Below are 16,013 nucleotides of genomic sequence, written 5' to 3' on the forward strand. Positions count from 1 at the left end.
ATATCTAAGTCTACTAAAGGTGGTTTTCATATTTAGCTCCCAAACTTTGGAACAGTCTTCCTGATAGTGTTCGGGGCTCAGACACACTTTCCCAGTTTAAATGTGGGTTAAAAACTAATCTCTTTAGTCAGGCGTACAAATAATACATCCCATAATACTGTACTCTAATACATCAGACCAAATGCACATTATCATTTACGTTAATTCCTCTCCACTGCTTCTCTCTTTCTACCCATCCCGAGGGATACAGAAATTGTACCAGCTCCGATTGTCTTCCATGCGATGAAGATTTTGGACCTCTGCTGAGATGAGGCCGACTCGATGAGGCATCTAGAGATTTAACAGCTCCAGTTGGACTCTGCTATACTGAGTATAGACTCTGCCAACTCCATGTGGTCTTTTTGTTTGACTGTATATTTATAATCACACCCTCCAGTGTCACCCATATGAGGATGAGGTTCCCCTTTGAGTCTGGTTCCTCTCAAGGTTTCTTCCTTTACCATTCAATTGAGTTTTTCCTTGCCACAGTCACCTGAGTCACCTCAAACTTGCTCATTGGGGATAAATACACATTTAAATATAAATACACATTTAAATATATCTAATATTAATTCTTGAATTTTGTATTATATTAATATTTATATTATTCTTTATAATAAAAATTTTTCTACGTTTATGTTCTGTAAAGCCGCTTTGAGACGACGTCAATTGTAAAAAGCGCTATACAAATAAATGTCAAGTGAATTTTGTGTGTGTGTGTGTGTGTGTGTGTGTGTGTGTGTGTGTGTGTGTGTGTGTGTGTGTGTGTGTGTGTGTGTGTGTGTGTGTGTGTGTGTGTGTGTGTGTGTGTGTGTGTGTGTGTGTGTGTGTGTGTGTGTGTGTGTGTGTGTGTGTGTGTGTGTGTGTGTGTGTGTTTTCAGTGACCTTTCCGCCGCAGCACTTCCGTATTACCAAAACAGTAACCAACATACGTCACTCCTGCGTCTGTCCTACAGACTGTACTAAGAAGAAGAGTACGGGTGGAGGACTCTCAAGAATCATCTACTAACAGCAAATCATTTTTGTCTTTAATACACATATTTAAACATTTTGCCAACTAAAACAAACTAATTTTATTAGCAACGCACTGCTGCTTTAAGTACCAAGTTATTTCAACAGATTCAGGGTCGCGCCCACCTTGTTCACACCCTTTTATGTGAATAGAATGGTTTAATCCGAACTCTGACGTCATACGCAGAACCCTAGTTGGTGAGTGTTGCGTAGCCGCTTAGCTCTTAGCGTTAGCTTTAGTTATAATTACTTAACAAAGCGGTTCGGGGTTGCGACACTATTCTACACTTAAATCTTTCACCTTAATTAGTCATGTCTACTCCTGCTAGACGAAGACTCATGAGGGATTTTAAACGGTGAGGTTTATGATTTTACAGTAAAGCCGGGGGAGGTGTCAGGTCTCCGAACACCCGTATTCAGACAAATCCCGCCTTCTCTGTCGTGATTGGTTAGTGACGTGTTGATTAGGCGCGCCAATCGGGAGCTCGTATATGAAGTACCGACCAATCCTGAGGCAGGAGGCGGGGTTTGCCGAATAGAGGTGGGCCGGGGTGGAGTTTGAGTATTTGTCATTACTCGCTATTTGGCATTAATTCGCTCGTAAACATCTATAATTGTGTATTTTATAATATTTTATTGTATATAATTTTCCCAGGGAGAGGCGATAGATCTATTATGTAGTGTGATAATAGCGAAACAGTGAGCTAGCTAGTTAGCTAAACTTAATACTAATTAGCATTACAGTGTTGTTACTAAAAGTTCATTAACGTAAACAATAAAAACACGAGTTCTCTTTAAATTAGCTTTAAAATAAACTTCATCTAATCTTAATTTGGGTTTCCTGATAAATCTGATACCTGTTCTATAGTATTTATTAAATGTATATAAATTGTGTGTTTATCTGTGTGTGTTTGTTTTTGTGTGTGTGTGTGTGTGTGTGTGTGTGTGTGTGTGTGTGTATGTTTGTTTTTTTGTGTGTATATGTTTGTTTTGTGTGTGTGTGCATGTGTGTGTGTGTGTCTGTTTGTGTGTATGTGTGTTCAGGCTACAGGAGGATCCTCCAGCTGGTGTGAGTGGAGCTCCATCTGAGAACAACATCATGGTGTGGAACGCAGTTATATTTGGGTAGGAGATTTGAGAGGAAGTTGTGGTTTTAAATCAGGATAAGATTCACATTGTGTAACTGATGATGATGTCACAGTTCTCACTCAAGCAAGTAATACTGAAAACACACACAAGCTGCCCCGCCTCCCTCACACTTAGTCACACTTTTAAGTGTTAATCGGGTCTCCGAGTGATAAACGCTGCTTTAGGAGTAACGAGTCGTTGCTATTAAATAAAATCAGATCATATTATTGCTCAAAATTAAATCAAGCTAATAGTTTGTTTTATTTTAATTTGAAGTGCTCACTTCTCTCTTTTTTAATTTTAAACACAGCCCTGAGGGAACACCGTTTGAAGATGGTAAGTGTCCTACATCTTAATATGTAGAATTTAAAATAGTTTATAAACTGAACTTATTCTAAGGAATGCGAATGTGTGTGCAGGTACATTCAAGCTGACTGTAGAGTTTACAGAAGAATATCCCAACAAACCTCCGACTGTGAGATTCGCCTCTAAAATGTTCCACCCGAATGGTAAGTTAAACCACACACCCCCACACACACACACACACACACACACACACACACACACACACCTAAACATCTCAGGTTGATAGTACCGTATCTACACATCATTAGCAGGTGCTGGTTTTGAGGCTGATTCCGAGTATGGTTTAATATTTACTCTTTAACCTCTTTACACATCTGGAACATCTGTAAAGAGCTTAAATACTGACTGAAGTACTACAGGGCACACACCATTTGGCTTGATGTCTATTCAGGTTCTCTCTCTCTTTCTCTGTTGTCACTCTGTATCTTTCGTGTGTGTGTGTGTGTGAGTGTGAGTGAGAGCGTGTGTGTGAGAGTGAGAGCGTGTGTGTGAGAGTGAGAGCGTGTGTGTGAGAGTGAGAGCGTGTGTGTGAGAGTGAGAGCGTGTGTGTGAGAGTGAGAGCGTGTGTGTGAGAGTGAGAGCGTGTGTGTGAGAGTGAGAGCGTGTGTGTGAGAGTGAGAGCGTGTGTGTGAGAGTGAGAGCGTGTGTGTGAGAGTGAGAGCGTGTGTGTGAGAGTGAGAGCGTGTGTGTGAGAGTGAGAGCGTGTGTGTGAGAGCGTGTGTGTGAGAGCGTGTGTGTGAGAGCGTGTGTGTGAGAGCGTGTGTGTGAGAGCGTGTGTGTGAGAGTGTGTGTGTGTGAGTGAGAGTGTGTGTGTGAGTGAGAGTGTGTGTGTGAGTGAGAGTGTGTGTGTGAGTGAGAGTGTGTGTGTGAGTGAGAGTGTGTGTGTGAGTGAGAGTGTGTGTGTGAGTGAGAGTGTGTGTGTGAGTGAGAGTGTGTGTGTGAGAGTGAGAGCGTGTGTGTGAGAGTGAGAGCGTGTGTGTGAGAGTGAGAGCGTGTGTGTGAGAGTGAGAGCGTGTGTGTGAGAGTGAGAGCGTGTGTGTGTGAGTGAGAGCGTGTGTGTGAGTGAGAGCGTGTGTGTGAGTGAGAGCGTGTGTGTGAGTGAGAGCGTGTGTGTGAGAGCGTGTGTGTGAGAGCGTGTGTGTGTGAGTGAGAGTGTGAGAGTGAGAGTGTGTGTGTGAGTGAGAGTGTGTGTGTGAGAGTGAGAGCGCGTGTGTGTGTGAGTGAGAGCGTGTGTGTGTGAGTGAGAGCGTGTGTGTGAGTGAGAGAGTGTGTGTGAGAGAGAGAGTGTGTGTGAGTGAGAGCGTGTGTGTGAGTGAGAGCGTGTGTGTGAGAGTGAGAGCGTGTGTGTGAGAGCGTGTGAGTGAGAGCGTGTGTGTGAGTGAGAGCGTGTGTGTGAGTGAGAGCGTGTGTGTGAGAGTGAGAGCGTGTGTGTGAGAGCGTGTGTGTGAGAGCGTTTGTGAGTGAGAGTGAGAGTGTGTGTGTGAGAGTGAGAGTGTGTGTGAGAGTGAGAGTGTGTGTGTGAGAGTGAGAGTGTGTGTGAGAGTGAGAGTGTGTGTGTGAGAGTGAGAGTGTGTGTGTGAGAGTGAGAGTGTGTGTGTGAGAGTGAGAGTGTGTGTGTGAGAGTGAGTGTGTGTGTGTGAGAGTGAGAGCGTGTGTGTGAGCATGTGTGTGTGAGAGTGAGAGTGTGTGTGTGAGAGTGAGAGTGTGTGTGTGAGAGTGAGAGTGTGTGTGTGAGAGTGAGAGTGTGTGTGTGAGAGTGAGTGTGTGTGTGTGAGAGTGAGAGCGTGTGTGTGAGCATGTGTGTGTGAGAGTGAGAGTGTGTGTGTCATTTTTTATTTTGTTTTCATTTTATTATCTAATTTTTTTAATGTCAAATGTTTTTAACACCTGGATGATTTGAATTATTATTTTTTGGTGTTCAACAGGACACAGCAACATAAAATCCTGTTTTTCTCTCCCCCTCTCTGTCTGTCTGTCTGTCTGTCTGTCTGTCTGTCTGTCTGTCTGTCTGTGATCAGTGTATGCAGATGGAAGTATTTGCCTGGACATCCTTCAGAACCGTTGGAGTCCGACGTACGACGTGTCTTCCATCCTGACCTCTATCCAGGTGTGTTGGCGTGTATTTATTTATTCAGACGTGTCCAACACAGTTACGGTGTTAACACTCAGACATTCTCCCATTAAAGTCTGAGGTCATTTCAGATAATTGGAGCGTTTCTCTTCCTCCAGTCTCTTCTAGACGAGCCAAACCCCAACAGTCCTGCTAACAGCCAGGCGGCTCAGCTGTACCAGGAGAACAAGCGCGAGTATGAGAAGAGGGTGTCTGCCATAGTGGAGCAGAGCTGGAGAGACAGTTGACCCCCTCACACACACACACACACTCCCCCTTGATACTCGCCTCCTGTTTCCCTAGCCGTATAGCAGAACAGGAACATTTACTCTGGTTTGTTTTTAATTTTTTTATGCACTTTACGTACAGGATCGTGGTTTTGTGTTCCCTGTGCACGATCGAGTGAGAAAACCCTGCACATCTCATTCCTGTCAATTTCTGATACCTACACACACACACACACATTCCCTGATGCTGAAATTTGAAGAATGAAATACCGTTTAAAAAATCGCCTGTGTTAGTATTTCAGGATATTATATATATAGCTATTTTCCCTTGTCTCTGGTGTTGTACACTATTCTGTGCATGAATGCCTGTGTGTGTGTGTGTGTGTGTGTGTGTGCGTGTGTGTGTGCAGTCCAGCAAGCTTGTATACAAGACACATGATGGATTATACATGTACAGATTTTGCACTGACTGTCAGTCTTTTTTTTCCCCAGCACTTGTAAATAATGGAAATTAAAAAAAAAAATCTAAAAGAAATTCTGAGCTGGGAAACTTTTTTGTGGTTCCAGAGCACAGCTCAGCACACATCGTGTCCCCTTTGCACCACTAACACGAGGCTGCATATCAAATCACTACGTTGTGACTGACGAGGTGTTTAATAAATTAAACGTGTTTACAGGATCACAGTGATGGAGGAATGAAACATTTGTGTTAAGTGAAAATAAATAAACCTCAGGGTGGTGAACTGAACGACACGGAGGGTTTTATTCCCCTAGTATGTCCTCACTGTGTTTTTATCCCTTTTTACTTACATTTATTGTCCTTTTAACACAGGACCTTGTTTTTGTTACGAAGAAACCACAAAAGATCAGAAGTAGTGGAGACTCCTTTCATAAGTGCTGAATAAACATGGCTGTGCACATGTATTTTAAACTATTAATCATTAGTGGAACGTCTGCTGTTCACATCCCTGTGAATGAGCTGTTGCTATGGAAACGGTAATACGTCCATAGGACGAGTGATTAATAAAATCTACGCTACCGTCAGAGAATTACTGTTATCACCATCTGACCAATCAGAAGCCATGGAGAGACAATGCACTTCATGCACTTTAATATAAGCTATAAACTCCATTTCTTCCTGGGTCTAAGTTTGGGCTTTACAAATTAAAGTCAAGAGGATTTTATAATGACTGGAAAAACCAGGTGAAGATTTAGCTTAACAAACTAAATGTTCACCAGCTGTGTGTGAAGTTCAACCTGTGGAACCCTGTGAGGACTTTGTTTTCCTTCCTCTGTGAAGAACAGGCTGTATGAACAACGTTAATATTGGTCTTCATGTTGTGGCATACGATCACATACAAGTGACAAAACAATAATGTGTGACACATGATGCATACAAGTCTGATTTTATTGGAATTGTGGCAGTGAATATGATGTAATATACAATCTATGGTAAAAATCGACATGAAACAGTAACTTTGTATGTTAAGAGTTCTGAGTCATGCATAAATGAATACAACTGAATTCAAAAGTGTGTGTGTGTGTGTGTGTGTGTGTGTGGAAGAACCCCTACTATAGTTTATATTGAAGAAGGAAGTGCAGCTGTTAAACACCAACAATAAAAGTTTAAAAAGATGTAACAAACTCGTTACGCTTCAACAGTAACAGAGTTAGGATTAAAAACAACAGAGAAAACATCAGGAACATTGAACTACTAATAAAATTGTATCCAGACTAATCACGAACATACTACAGATAGAGTTACAGCATAATAATAATAATAATTATAACAAAGCTGGTGTTTTTCTGAAATGTTTTTTCTTCTTCAAAGTGTAAAATGAGCTTAACTTTATCTTTATTATCTCTTGGTGAAAGGCACTGTGTTTGTGACAGAGAAAGAGAGAGAGGGAGACGGACTACCTAGTATAGGCTCGATCTTTTTTAGCCCTCTCGAGGGTTTTGTCCATAGTTTTCTCGTTGTCTCCTCTGCATTTTGGACAGTACCACTTTCCCTTGGGTTTGTGGTGCAGGTCGACGCAGGAGAAGTGGAACCACTCAATGGGGCACTTGTCGTTATCGCAGCAGATCATCTCTCCGTAGGAAACCTGTTCGCACAGGCAGTACGTGGGCTCGTTCGGGTCGATAGGGAGGTCGGTCGGAGACGCTTCTCTCTCCTGCTTCGCTTTGGACCTCTTCTTCTTCTTCGATGACGACGTAGACGACGTCCTGGCCTTCTTCTCTTTCGGGGTTACGACGCTCGCTGGGTCGTCGCTGTGCTCCAAACCGTAATTGGAGTTGTCCCGGTTTTCCGAGCCACTCTTTTGTCTCCGTGAGCGTTTCCCACTCCCCTTATCACCCGACCCTGGCGTCTCCTCGCGCTTTCTCTCAGTGACCGTTTTGCACAGAGACATTAGTGGCGTAGACAGAGGCGTCACATTTACTGTAGTCACGGCAGGTGAAGAGCTGCTCCCGACAGACACGCTGCTCTCCGGAGAACTCTGACAAGCCTGAAAAAGCTCCACTTGCCATTCGAACTGACGAGTGCGGTTCTCCACAAGCTCCACCATCTGTCCCGCGATCTGGAGCTTCTCATCTCCCAGCTCTTGGGTACGAATAAGAGAGCGCTGGACATGCTGGAGCAGACGTCGCCTCTGGACGGGATCCGATTCCTGCTTGTGCTTCTCATAAATGTCGTTCAGCTCCTTCAGGATCTCTACAAAAGGACCAAAATTAATCTCAATTATGTGACAGTAAAAATATCTACAAAAAGCCTGATCATTTTAATAGGGTAACCACAGAAACAGCTCGTTCTGGCTCGTCATATAGTGTCATGACATACGGCTAAGTATGGTGGCCCATACTCAGAATTTGTTCTCCGCGTTTAACCCATCCAAAGTGCACACACACAGCAGTGAAAACACACACCATGAACACACACCCAGAGCAGTGGACAGCCATTTATGCTGCAGCACCTGGGGAGCAGTTGGGAGGGTTCGGTGCCTTGCTCAGAGGCACCTCAGTCATGGTATTGCCGGCCTGAGAGTCGAACCCCCAACCTTAGGGTTAGGACACAGACGCTCTAATCATTAGGCCACGACTTCCCTATCAGACACCCTAAACACAATGCAGCTATAACACTTTAATAAAGTGTTAGCATGAAAGTGTTTTTAGAATCTCATTCGTTTGAGAAGAGCATACAGATGAGGAACAGAGAGAAACTGACAGATCAAAAGACTAAAGCCCCGCCGCATCACACTCGTCATGTAGAGATGAAGCGAAGGGTAAATCCCATCGTACCGCTCTCAACGTTGTGGTTAATTATAGGAAACATTAACCTAGATGCAAACATAAATAAATCTCAGCTGCCACAAAGATCATGTTTATCCCTGAGAATAATTGATTAATAAGCTTTAAATATAGGACGTTATATTTCTGATTCACTTTTCTCTCTCTCTCATGTTTTAGGATTTAGGAGCTTTATGACATGTTTAGCCTGATGTTAGAGAAAATCCTTTTAAAAGCTATTCTAAAAAAAAAATCCATCTAATATTTATCTAAACTTCATAAACGGCTAATTAAGCTAATACTCCTAAAATTACATACAGAAAGGGCATTATATATTTGTCTAACAAACAAAACTAATTGTCCTCTTTATACTTATATACAGTTTTTATAATTTAGTTTAACGTTTGCAAAGATAAAGCTTTCACCATAGCTTTTTTTAGCTGTTAGCATCTGGCTAATAAACATAGCACAACTCTATGTAACGCTTTGCTTATGCTAAAGCTAATATCCGTTAGCTTGCTAAGTTAGCATTTTTGTTTTCTTATCTATAAAAAAAATCTTTTGTTTTATTTTGTTGCTATTGTGGCGAATGACGACCATAAAAAGTGATATAAACTGAAGCAGACAGATAAAAGGAAGACGATTAGATCTGTTTGTTAGCTTAGCTTAGTCACACATCAGCACTTTACTTACATAGCTATGATATTTTAGCGGGAAACGTGAACGTATTACCAAAATAACATCGCGTTTATAAACTAAATTTGTACTTTTAAAGTAAAATGTAAATCTATCTGATAGTTAAGAGTGAGAAAACCTTTTCTTTAGCTATCAAAAACCGAATAGCACGCTAGCTACATGGCTAACCGAGCACAAGCTAACGACGTTACCGTAGAAACCGTGTTTACTTCGCTTTATACTTTATATATTATACTTTACTTTACACTTTATATATAATAATGCTATACATTATGCCAAAAAAGTATTATTTGTTCTTCTAACGTCACCACGTATCTTTGCCCCAATATTAGGTTTAAAAGTTTACCACAACAACAACCACAATAATAATAATAATAATAATAATAATAATAATAATAATAATAACAACAACAACAATAATAATAATAGTTATTCGGCTATAATCAGATGTATTCTAAGAACAAAAATCGTTAGATTAAATGTTAAAACACACATTATTTCCCTTTGCAGAACATTATTTACACCACACAGGTTTATTTGAGTTTTTTTTCTAACCTCGGATTAAAACATAAACACGTATTTAGTTATTTTAAGGCTTATAAACACGTGTTGTTGTGTGTAAATAACCCGACCTTGGTATTTGGCATCTATTTCCCTCATTAGAGAAACACATCTCTGTAGGTCCAGAGGTAAAGACTCCACCAGCTCCAGATACTCATCCACATAGTTAGAGAGCACAAGCACCGACTCCCCGTTAGCACCAGGGTTTAACATGCTGATCTCACACTATTGCTGTATTTTCTGCATTTACTTTATATATCCCGGGTGAGTTCGAGGACCACGACGTGTTCTAGTAAAACTTTCCTGTCCTGTGTGTTTCCTGCCGAGTCGCTGTTTGTTTTGACGCTGCTGAAAGAATCGATTCGTTAACCAACCGAATCTTTTAAACAACTCTTTCTAACGAGTCGAGCTATGGAGTCGATTCCCATCCATAAAGGATTTTTTTAAATGCATTTTCTGTACAAAGTTAGTTTTTCTAAAAATCAGTCACCCAGTTTAAAATCGTTTTTTTTTCATTTATTTGAAAGTACATACACTTAAATAAAGGTTAGCCTTTTTATTATAAAGAGTAACCACTACTCTTTTTATACATTTTTGTTTTTGTATATACTGTATATTATATGTCTTTATTCTTTATTCTTTTTTATATATTTTTTGCTGCTGTAACAGAGAAATTAATTAATTTATTTATTACAGGGACAATGCATATTAATAAACATTTCTGTCAATATGCCAGAGTTAGCCAGACAGCTATTTTTCACCTGTAGTCCCTAGACAGATAGTAATATTTACCCTAAAAAAAGATAAATCTAGATAAAAGTACATATTGAAATAATACAGAAACTACAATACATTTAATAAAAGTACTAAGTATTAAACTCTGATGTACAATTTCCCCATTGAGGGACAAATAAAGGTATATCTTATCTTATCTTATATATATATATATATATATATATATATATATATATATATATATATATATATATATATATATATATATATATGAATCTACTGGTCTTTGGGAACATGTAGAAATCAACCCAAACCACTTTAAGCCATTACTCTAATATTTTAAAACATTGTTGTATTCTTAATCGAGAATGTCTCTGGTACATCTGTACACGTAATCCCAGATTATGTCCAAGCACTTTTGCAGCAATGAATGAAGACCAAAAGCCACTTTGACCATCAGCGCCTGTTCTTAAAGAAATTGACTATTTGGCCAAAGATTTTTGGAAATGCTGACACAAAGTTAAAAGCACACAACTGTATAGAATATAGCTGTATGTTGTGGCATTACAGTTTCTTTTTTACTGGAACTAAGAGGCCCAAATACTGTTTCAGCATGGCAATGCCCCTGGGCACAAAGCGAGCTTCATGAAGACATGACATAGCTAATGAAGACTCCTCGACATCCTAACACCAGCGTCTGTCTTCACTAATTCTCCTGTAACAGAATGTACACAAATCCCCTTACACATATCCCTTTACAGACATACTCTATAAATATTCCCGAAAGCCATCTAGTGGAGATTATAATAATTATAAATAAAAGAGGAATACATCTAGAACAGGATGTTCAACAAGCACCTATGGGTCAGATGGTCAGGGGTCCCCACACATTCAGCCATATAATTTATACTAAATTTGAAGGGAATGCATCAAGCTGTTGCTGAGATATTGTTTGGTCATTTTTCTCTTGAGTTCTGTGTATTCTGGATGAATTGTCCTACATAGGAAAAGTTCAGAATATAAGTTCTAAAGAATTGATGCATGATGAGTGGATTAGCTTTTAGAGTAATTCTTCAAACTTATGTGATTGGTGCTTTCTCCTATGAGCTGTACCACCATCAAAATTCTGCATTTTATTACAGAAAAATGTCTCAAAAGTTTGTGCTGATTTTATTTTCATATGGTTTCTATGGAAGGATAAATCCTGTAGCTATGAAACAGGCCACACAGAGCAGGGCTTTGTGACTGCATTCATTACCAAGGCATTTCTTTGTCTCTACACACACACACACACACACACACACACACACACACACACACACACACACACACACACACACACACACACACACACACACACACACACACACACACACACACACACACACACACACACACACACACACACACACACACACACACACACACACTGCTCTGAAGTATATTCTAAAGATTCATTCAAGCTCCTGTAACTTTATAACAGACACAGAAAGTGTTATATTCTCTATCCACATGACCAGATGGAACCTGGTGGAGTGTTAAGTAGTAAACACTATGTTTGGTGAAAACCCAACGCTTATTATCTACACTGTGAAGCATGGTGTAGGTAGCATCGGAGACTGACTGTGTGTCATTTTGTAATTTTTTGTAATTATGTCATTTTGTCGTGTCGGCTTGTGATATTAGCAAGAGAATTTTGTTGTCAACACAAAGACAATCAAAACTTTGAATACTTTTGAACTCTAAATCAAATGGAAAAATCCCAAATTAATTAATGCCAATTAAGTCAATTTTAGTTTCACAAAGTTCAAAGTACTTTTTTGCTAATGTCAAAACTAAAAATATTTTTTTCAGTACAATATTTATATTGTTGATGTTTACAATAAACAATACAAAAAATTACAATTTAGGCATCGTGACAGCACAAAACTACCCCGCGTTATCAGAGGTTCCTCTTCTGTCCTCAAGAGGTCGCTCTTTCTGTAATAATGTAATAATAATTTTCAACACTCTCTCTCTCTCTCTCTCTCTCTCTCTCTCTCTCTCTCTCTCTCTCTCTCTCTCTCTCTCTCTCTCTCTCTCTTGCTGACACATCTAAACGTCCTGAACGGTCTGTCCCGCGTGTTTAATTAACACCTACAGAGTTTCATTAGAGTTTAATTGCTCATCTGCTGTTTCTGTGTAATTTGTACACACCTAATGTTACACTCCAGATAAATCTGTGATGTAGAGATACAGTCGATGATGCAACAACCATAAAAACTACTTAAAGATAATATGCATCAGATATCTGTACATCAGATGAAATATCAGAATGAACAGAAAAACAAGATAAATACAAGTTCATGTTAGGTTTTTTCTCTAAATACAGAATAACTGACACATATTCAATTAAACCAGAAATGTTCACTGATAGGATCAAATGTGTTTAATGTAATGAATTTGAGTCTGTTAAATTTGAGTAAACACGAGACGGTGAATTAATAAAACACGCATAATTACGGTTATAATTGCTGCAATTATTCACCATTTGAATGCGTGGGTGTGGTTCCTCATTAACTATCTAACTAACTAAAGAACTAAACTCACGCTCCAGCTGGTGTTGTCTATTAAAAGTAGACAGTTAACGCCTCGGTCAGAAATGAGTGCAATGTTCATGTCAACTTTAAAATTTAACATCAAAACAACACCAAAGCATTGATTAAAGTGTAGAACAAGCCGTCTGTGCAGCTCGATGATTACAACTCTATTACACCCTTAAAACTCTATTTCTATTTAACATCTTTATGTTATCTTTAACCCATGGTCTCAGTTTTACAGGCTGCATTGTGATCCTAAACACTGATGATTTTGTTTTAACATGGACAACACAAACATACACAAAATGGTGGCATCCACGCTAATGTCACAAGGTCACAAATGATTCACAAATCATTTAATTCAAATCCATAGTTTGGGTTAACAAGTACATGCTTTCACTAATACAGTCAAAACTTTATTGACAAGAAAGACATGAGACATAATTATCTTCTTCTTGTGATCTTTAGATATTTTAAGGTTATTCTGTAGCTCTATGGAGCTGGGATGGAATGATGACTGAAACAGTGTTCTCTGAGGCCCTGAAGAGAATTGAAGAGAACAGCGAGTCTTATTTATTCACTTTGACCTTATCAGCAATCTTAATGTTTACTCCCAAAGCTCTTCAGCAGACTCTAAATAAATCAAATCATATACAAAGATTTGCTTTCTTTATTATTCACCTTTAGTTAAAATATTGTCATATGGTTCATTTCAAAGTAGCGTGCACTGAAATTACATGTGAACTCGAGTGAAAACGTACACACTTGTTTAATATTTATATATGTTTTAGACCTCTTGCCTTTTTTTTGCACATTTTTAATTCCTTGTGCAAATTTTACCCACGATTAAGGTGTGTGTTTGTGCTTGTATATGAATGTGTGTTTGTGTGTATGTGTGTGACTGCGTTTTTGTGTGTGTGTGTGTGTGTGTGTGTGTGTGTGTGTGTGTGTGTGTGTGTGTGTGTGTGTGTGTGTGTGTGTGTGTGTGAGAGAGAGAGAGTGTATGAGTGTGTCTGTGTGTGTGTGTGGGTGTGTTTGTGTGTGTTTCTGTGTGTGTTTGTGTGTGTGGGTTTGTGTGTGTGTTTCTGTGTGTGTTTCTGTGTGTGTCTGTATGCTGCTAAACCCCACTCAAACTCTGTGAGAGTTTTGTGAAATATAGTGACATATTTTGTCTCAGTGTTTGAGGTGGGCGTCTGCTGCCACTCCGCCTCCTTGTGCGTCACAGATTTTAAAGTACAGTGCTGTGAGTGTGTGTGTGTGTGTGTGTGTGTGTGTGTGTGTGTGTGTGTGTGTGTGTGTGTGTGTGTGTGTGTGTGTGTGTGTGTGTGTGTGTGTGTGTGTGTGTGTGTGTGGCAAGCACACTGTGAAAGGTGTGTGTTCATGACCAGGTCATTCAGAGCAGGCAGCTCATAACTGATACTCATTAACACTTATCACACTATAAACACTGTTTTTTATTGTTTAGTCGTCATGTCTCTTTTGTCCCACTTTACATTTTTTTTTGTAAATATAATGCAGATAATTACATTTTAAACACACAGGGCTATTAAAAGGTCCAGACTAACATTCCTTTACAGTGACATTCTGGAGATAAATAATGTATTCATACTGATTTTACATTCACGGAAGTGGCTGGTGTGTGTTTTTTGTCCTAATATCAGTTGCAAACAACAGTTGAACTTTTCTGAAAAGCGAAATCAAACATATAAGGAGATTTACATTCGTGATTCACTTCCTCCAGTGAGTCGATTCAGAGTCAAATCAAATTGTTAATGAAATTTTGTTTTTGTGTTCATTTAAAAGTGGATCGAGATTGAGATCACCTCACTCAGATGCTCTTGGAGAGTATTTTTTTAATCGTATGCCACTCATATGATGTCATGTCTGACTTTTTAACGTAAAGCCTGTGAGTGAGTCATATAGAACTTTATCTGAGTGTTTAGTGGGCAGACTGCAGACGTAGATGGTAAAAGTTTCTCTGCAAGCGGCATTGATTCAGGCTCTTTGGAAGATAATGCCTTGTGAGATGATGCTCAGATCTCCTCAAGTCGCCTGATGTGTGGTTATTACGGAGACGGATAGCCGAAGAGAGGAAGTAAGGGAGAGTGTCTGAAGTCAATCTGTCCTGAGCCCTAAGGAAAGCTGGAAATTTCTGGAGTGTATGACGGATGTGTTTAAGTGCGTCAGTGAGAGTTGAATAAGTGCTGATGATGATGTAATGACCTGATGATCTGTCTGGTGCTCAGCCACATGAAGAGTCCTGTGAGGAGAGTTAATCAAATGTGACCTGACATGATTAACTCACACACACACACACACACACACACACACACACACACACACACACACACACACACACACACACACACACACACACACACACACACATAAATCTTAAGAGTTTTACACACTGTGTTTAACTCTTACCCTGAAGCTTTTACAGTGTTAACTCCACATCGTGGTGCCAAACGAGTACTGTACAGTGTGAAACGATGCACTGTTTGATACGCTGTTAAGACTTGTTGCTTAGCAACAGACACCCAATCAGGAACTGAACAGTGCATCAGCTTCGTATCAGGTGAAAACCAGGAGGTAGAGAAAATTTTTTAAAATGACTCGGTGGATAGAGTCAGGCAGCAAAAAGCTGAACAACATGAAGTGTGCGTTGCAGCATGGGGGAAATACTCCACGGTGAAAAATGTGAAAAGTCAGACATCAGCGAATGGACAGCTGTCGACTACACAACAAACTTAAACAGAACAAAAAGAATACACCGCTGTGAAAGATAACAAAACCTGCTCTGGGCAGAATGATAGACCTTTTCTATCTTGTAACAAAAAAGCAAATAAAGAACAGGCCACGCCCACAAGAGACAATAGTAATGGTTGCTATGGTAACTCAATGTCAGATCTCCTGTTTGTTTTGTGCCTCCATTATGATGAACTTTGATTAATGTACATCTCATTTTATCTATCATTATGTGTGTGAGTGTATAAGAGTGTGTGTGTATGTAAGTGTGTGTGTGTGTGTGTGTGTGTGAGAGTGTGTGAGTGTGCGTGTGTGTGTGTGTGTTTGTGTGTGCGTGTGAGTGTGTGCGCGTGAGTGTGTGTGTGTGTATGTGTGTGTGTGTGCGTGAGTGTGTGTTTGTGTATATGTGTGTGTGTGTGTATGTGAGTGTGTGTATGTGTGTGTGTGTGTGTGTGTGTGTGTGTGTGTGTGTGTGTGTGTGTGTGTGTGTGTGTGTGTGAGTGTGTGTGTGTGAGTGTGTGTGCATGT

The 16,013-nt window shown here is 39.8% G+C and overlaps 2 protein-coding genes across 4 annotated transcripts; one reads left to right on the top strand and one right to left on the bottom strand.

The window, feature by feature from the left end:
- The first annotated feature begins 1,223 nt into the window (after nt 1-1,223).
- ube2al (ubiquitin conjugating enzyme E2 A, like) lies at nt 1,224-5,416 on the top strand. 3 transcript variants are annotated; one of them, XM_027175310.2, is made up of 6 exons: nt 1,224-1,406; nt 2,095-2,175; nt 2,489-2,514; nt 2,598-2,687; nt 4,563-4,651; nt 4,774-5,416. In XM_027175310.2, exons 1-6 carry the CDS (start codon nt 1,363-1,365, stop codon nt 4,900-4,902), a joined length of 459 nt encoding a protein of 152 aa, XP_027031111.1. In that variant the 5' UTR covers nt 1,224-1,362; the 3' UTR covers nt 4,903-5,416. The 3 variants fall into 3 exon arrangements, with proteins under 3 accessions (XP_027031111.1, XP_027031112.1, XP_027031113.1); XM_027175311.2 differs by having other exon boundaries at nt 1,227-1,248; XM_027175312.2 differs by lacking the exon at nt 1,224-1,406 and adding an exon at nt 1,570-1,591.
- An 855-nt stretch (nt 5,417-6,271) lies between these two features.
- ing1 (inhibitor of growth family, member 1) lies at nt 6,272-9,780 on the bottom strand. Its single transcript, XM_027175309.2, has 2 exons — nt 9,495-9,780; nt 6,272-7,594 (listed from the first exon to the last, which is right to left on the bottom strand). The coding sequence occupies exons 1-2, from the start codon at nt 9,634-9,636 to the stop codon at nt 6,798-6,800; spliced, it is 939 nt and encodes a 312-aa protein (XP_027031110.1). The 5' UTR covers nt 9,637-9,780; the 3' UTR covers nt 6,272-6,797.
- Between the last annotated feature and the right edge of the window lie 6,233 nt (nt 9,781-16,013).

This window comes from Tachysurus fulvidraco, chromosome 6, assembly GCF_022655615.1.
Source record: "Tachysurus fulvidraco isolate hzauxx_2018 chromosome 6, HZAU_PFXX_2.0, whole genome shotgun sequence".
Classification (NCBI taxonomy): Eukaryota; Metazoa; Chordata; class Actinopteri; order Siluriformes; family Bagridae; genus Tachysurus; species Tachysurus fulvidraco.

Coding starts and splice junctions, on each gene's coding strand:
- ube2al (XM_027175310.2), top strand. CDS start 1,363: ATGTCTACTCCTGCTAGACGAAGACTCATGAGGGATTTTAAACG. Junction 2,688..4,562: donor TAAAATGTTCCACCCGAATG/GTAAGTTAAACC, acceptor GTCTGTGATCAG/TGTATGCAGATGGAAGTATT. Junction 4,652..4,773: donor CCATCCTGACCTCTATCCAG/GTGTGTTGGCGT, acceptor CTCTTCCTCCAG/TCTCTTCTAGACGAGCCAAA.
- ing1 (XM_027175309.2), bottom strand. CDS start 9,636: ATGTTAAACCCTGGTGCTAACGGGGAGTCGGTGCTTGTGCTCTCTAAC. Junction 7,595..9,494: donor AATAGATGCCAAATACCAAG/GTCGGGTTATTT, acceptor GTCCTTTTGTAG/AGATCCTGAAGGAGCTGAAC.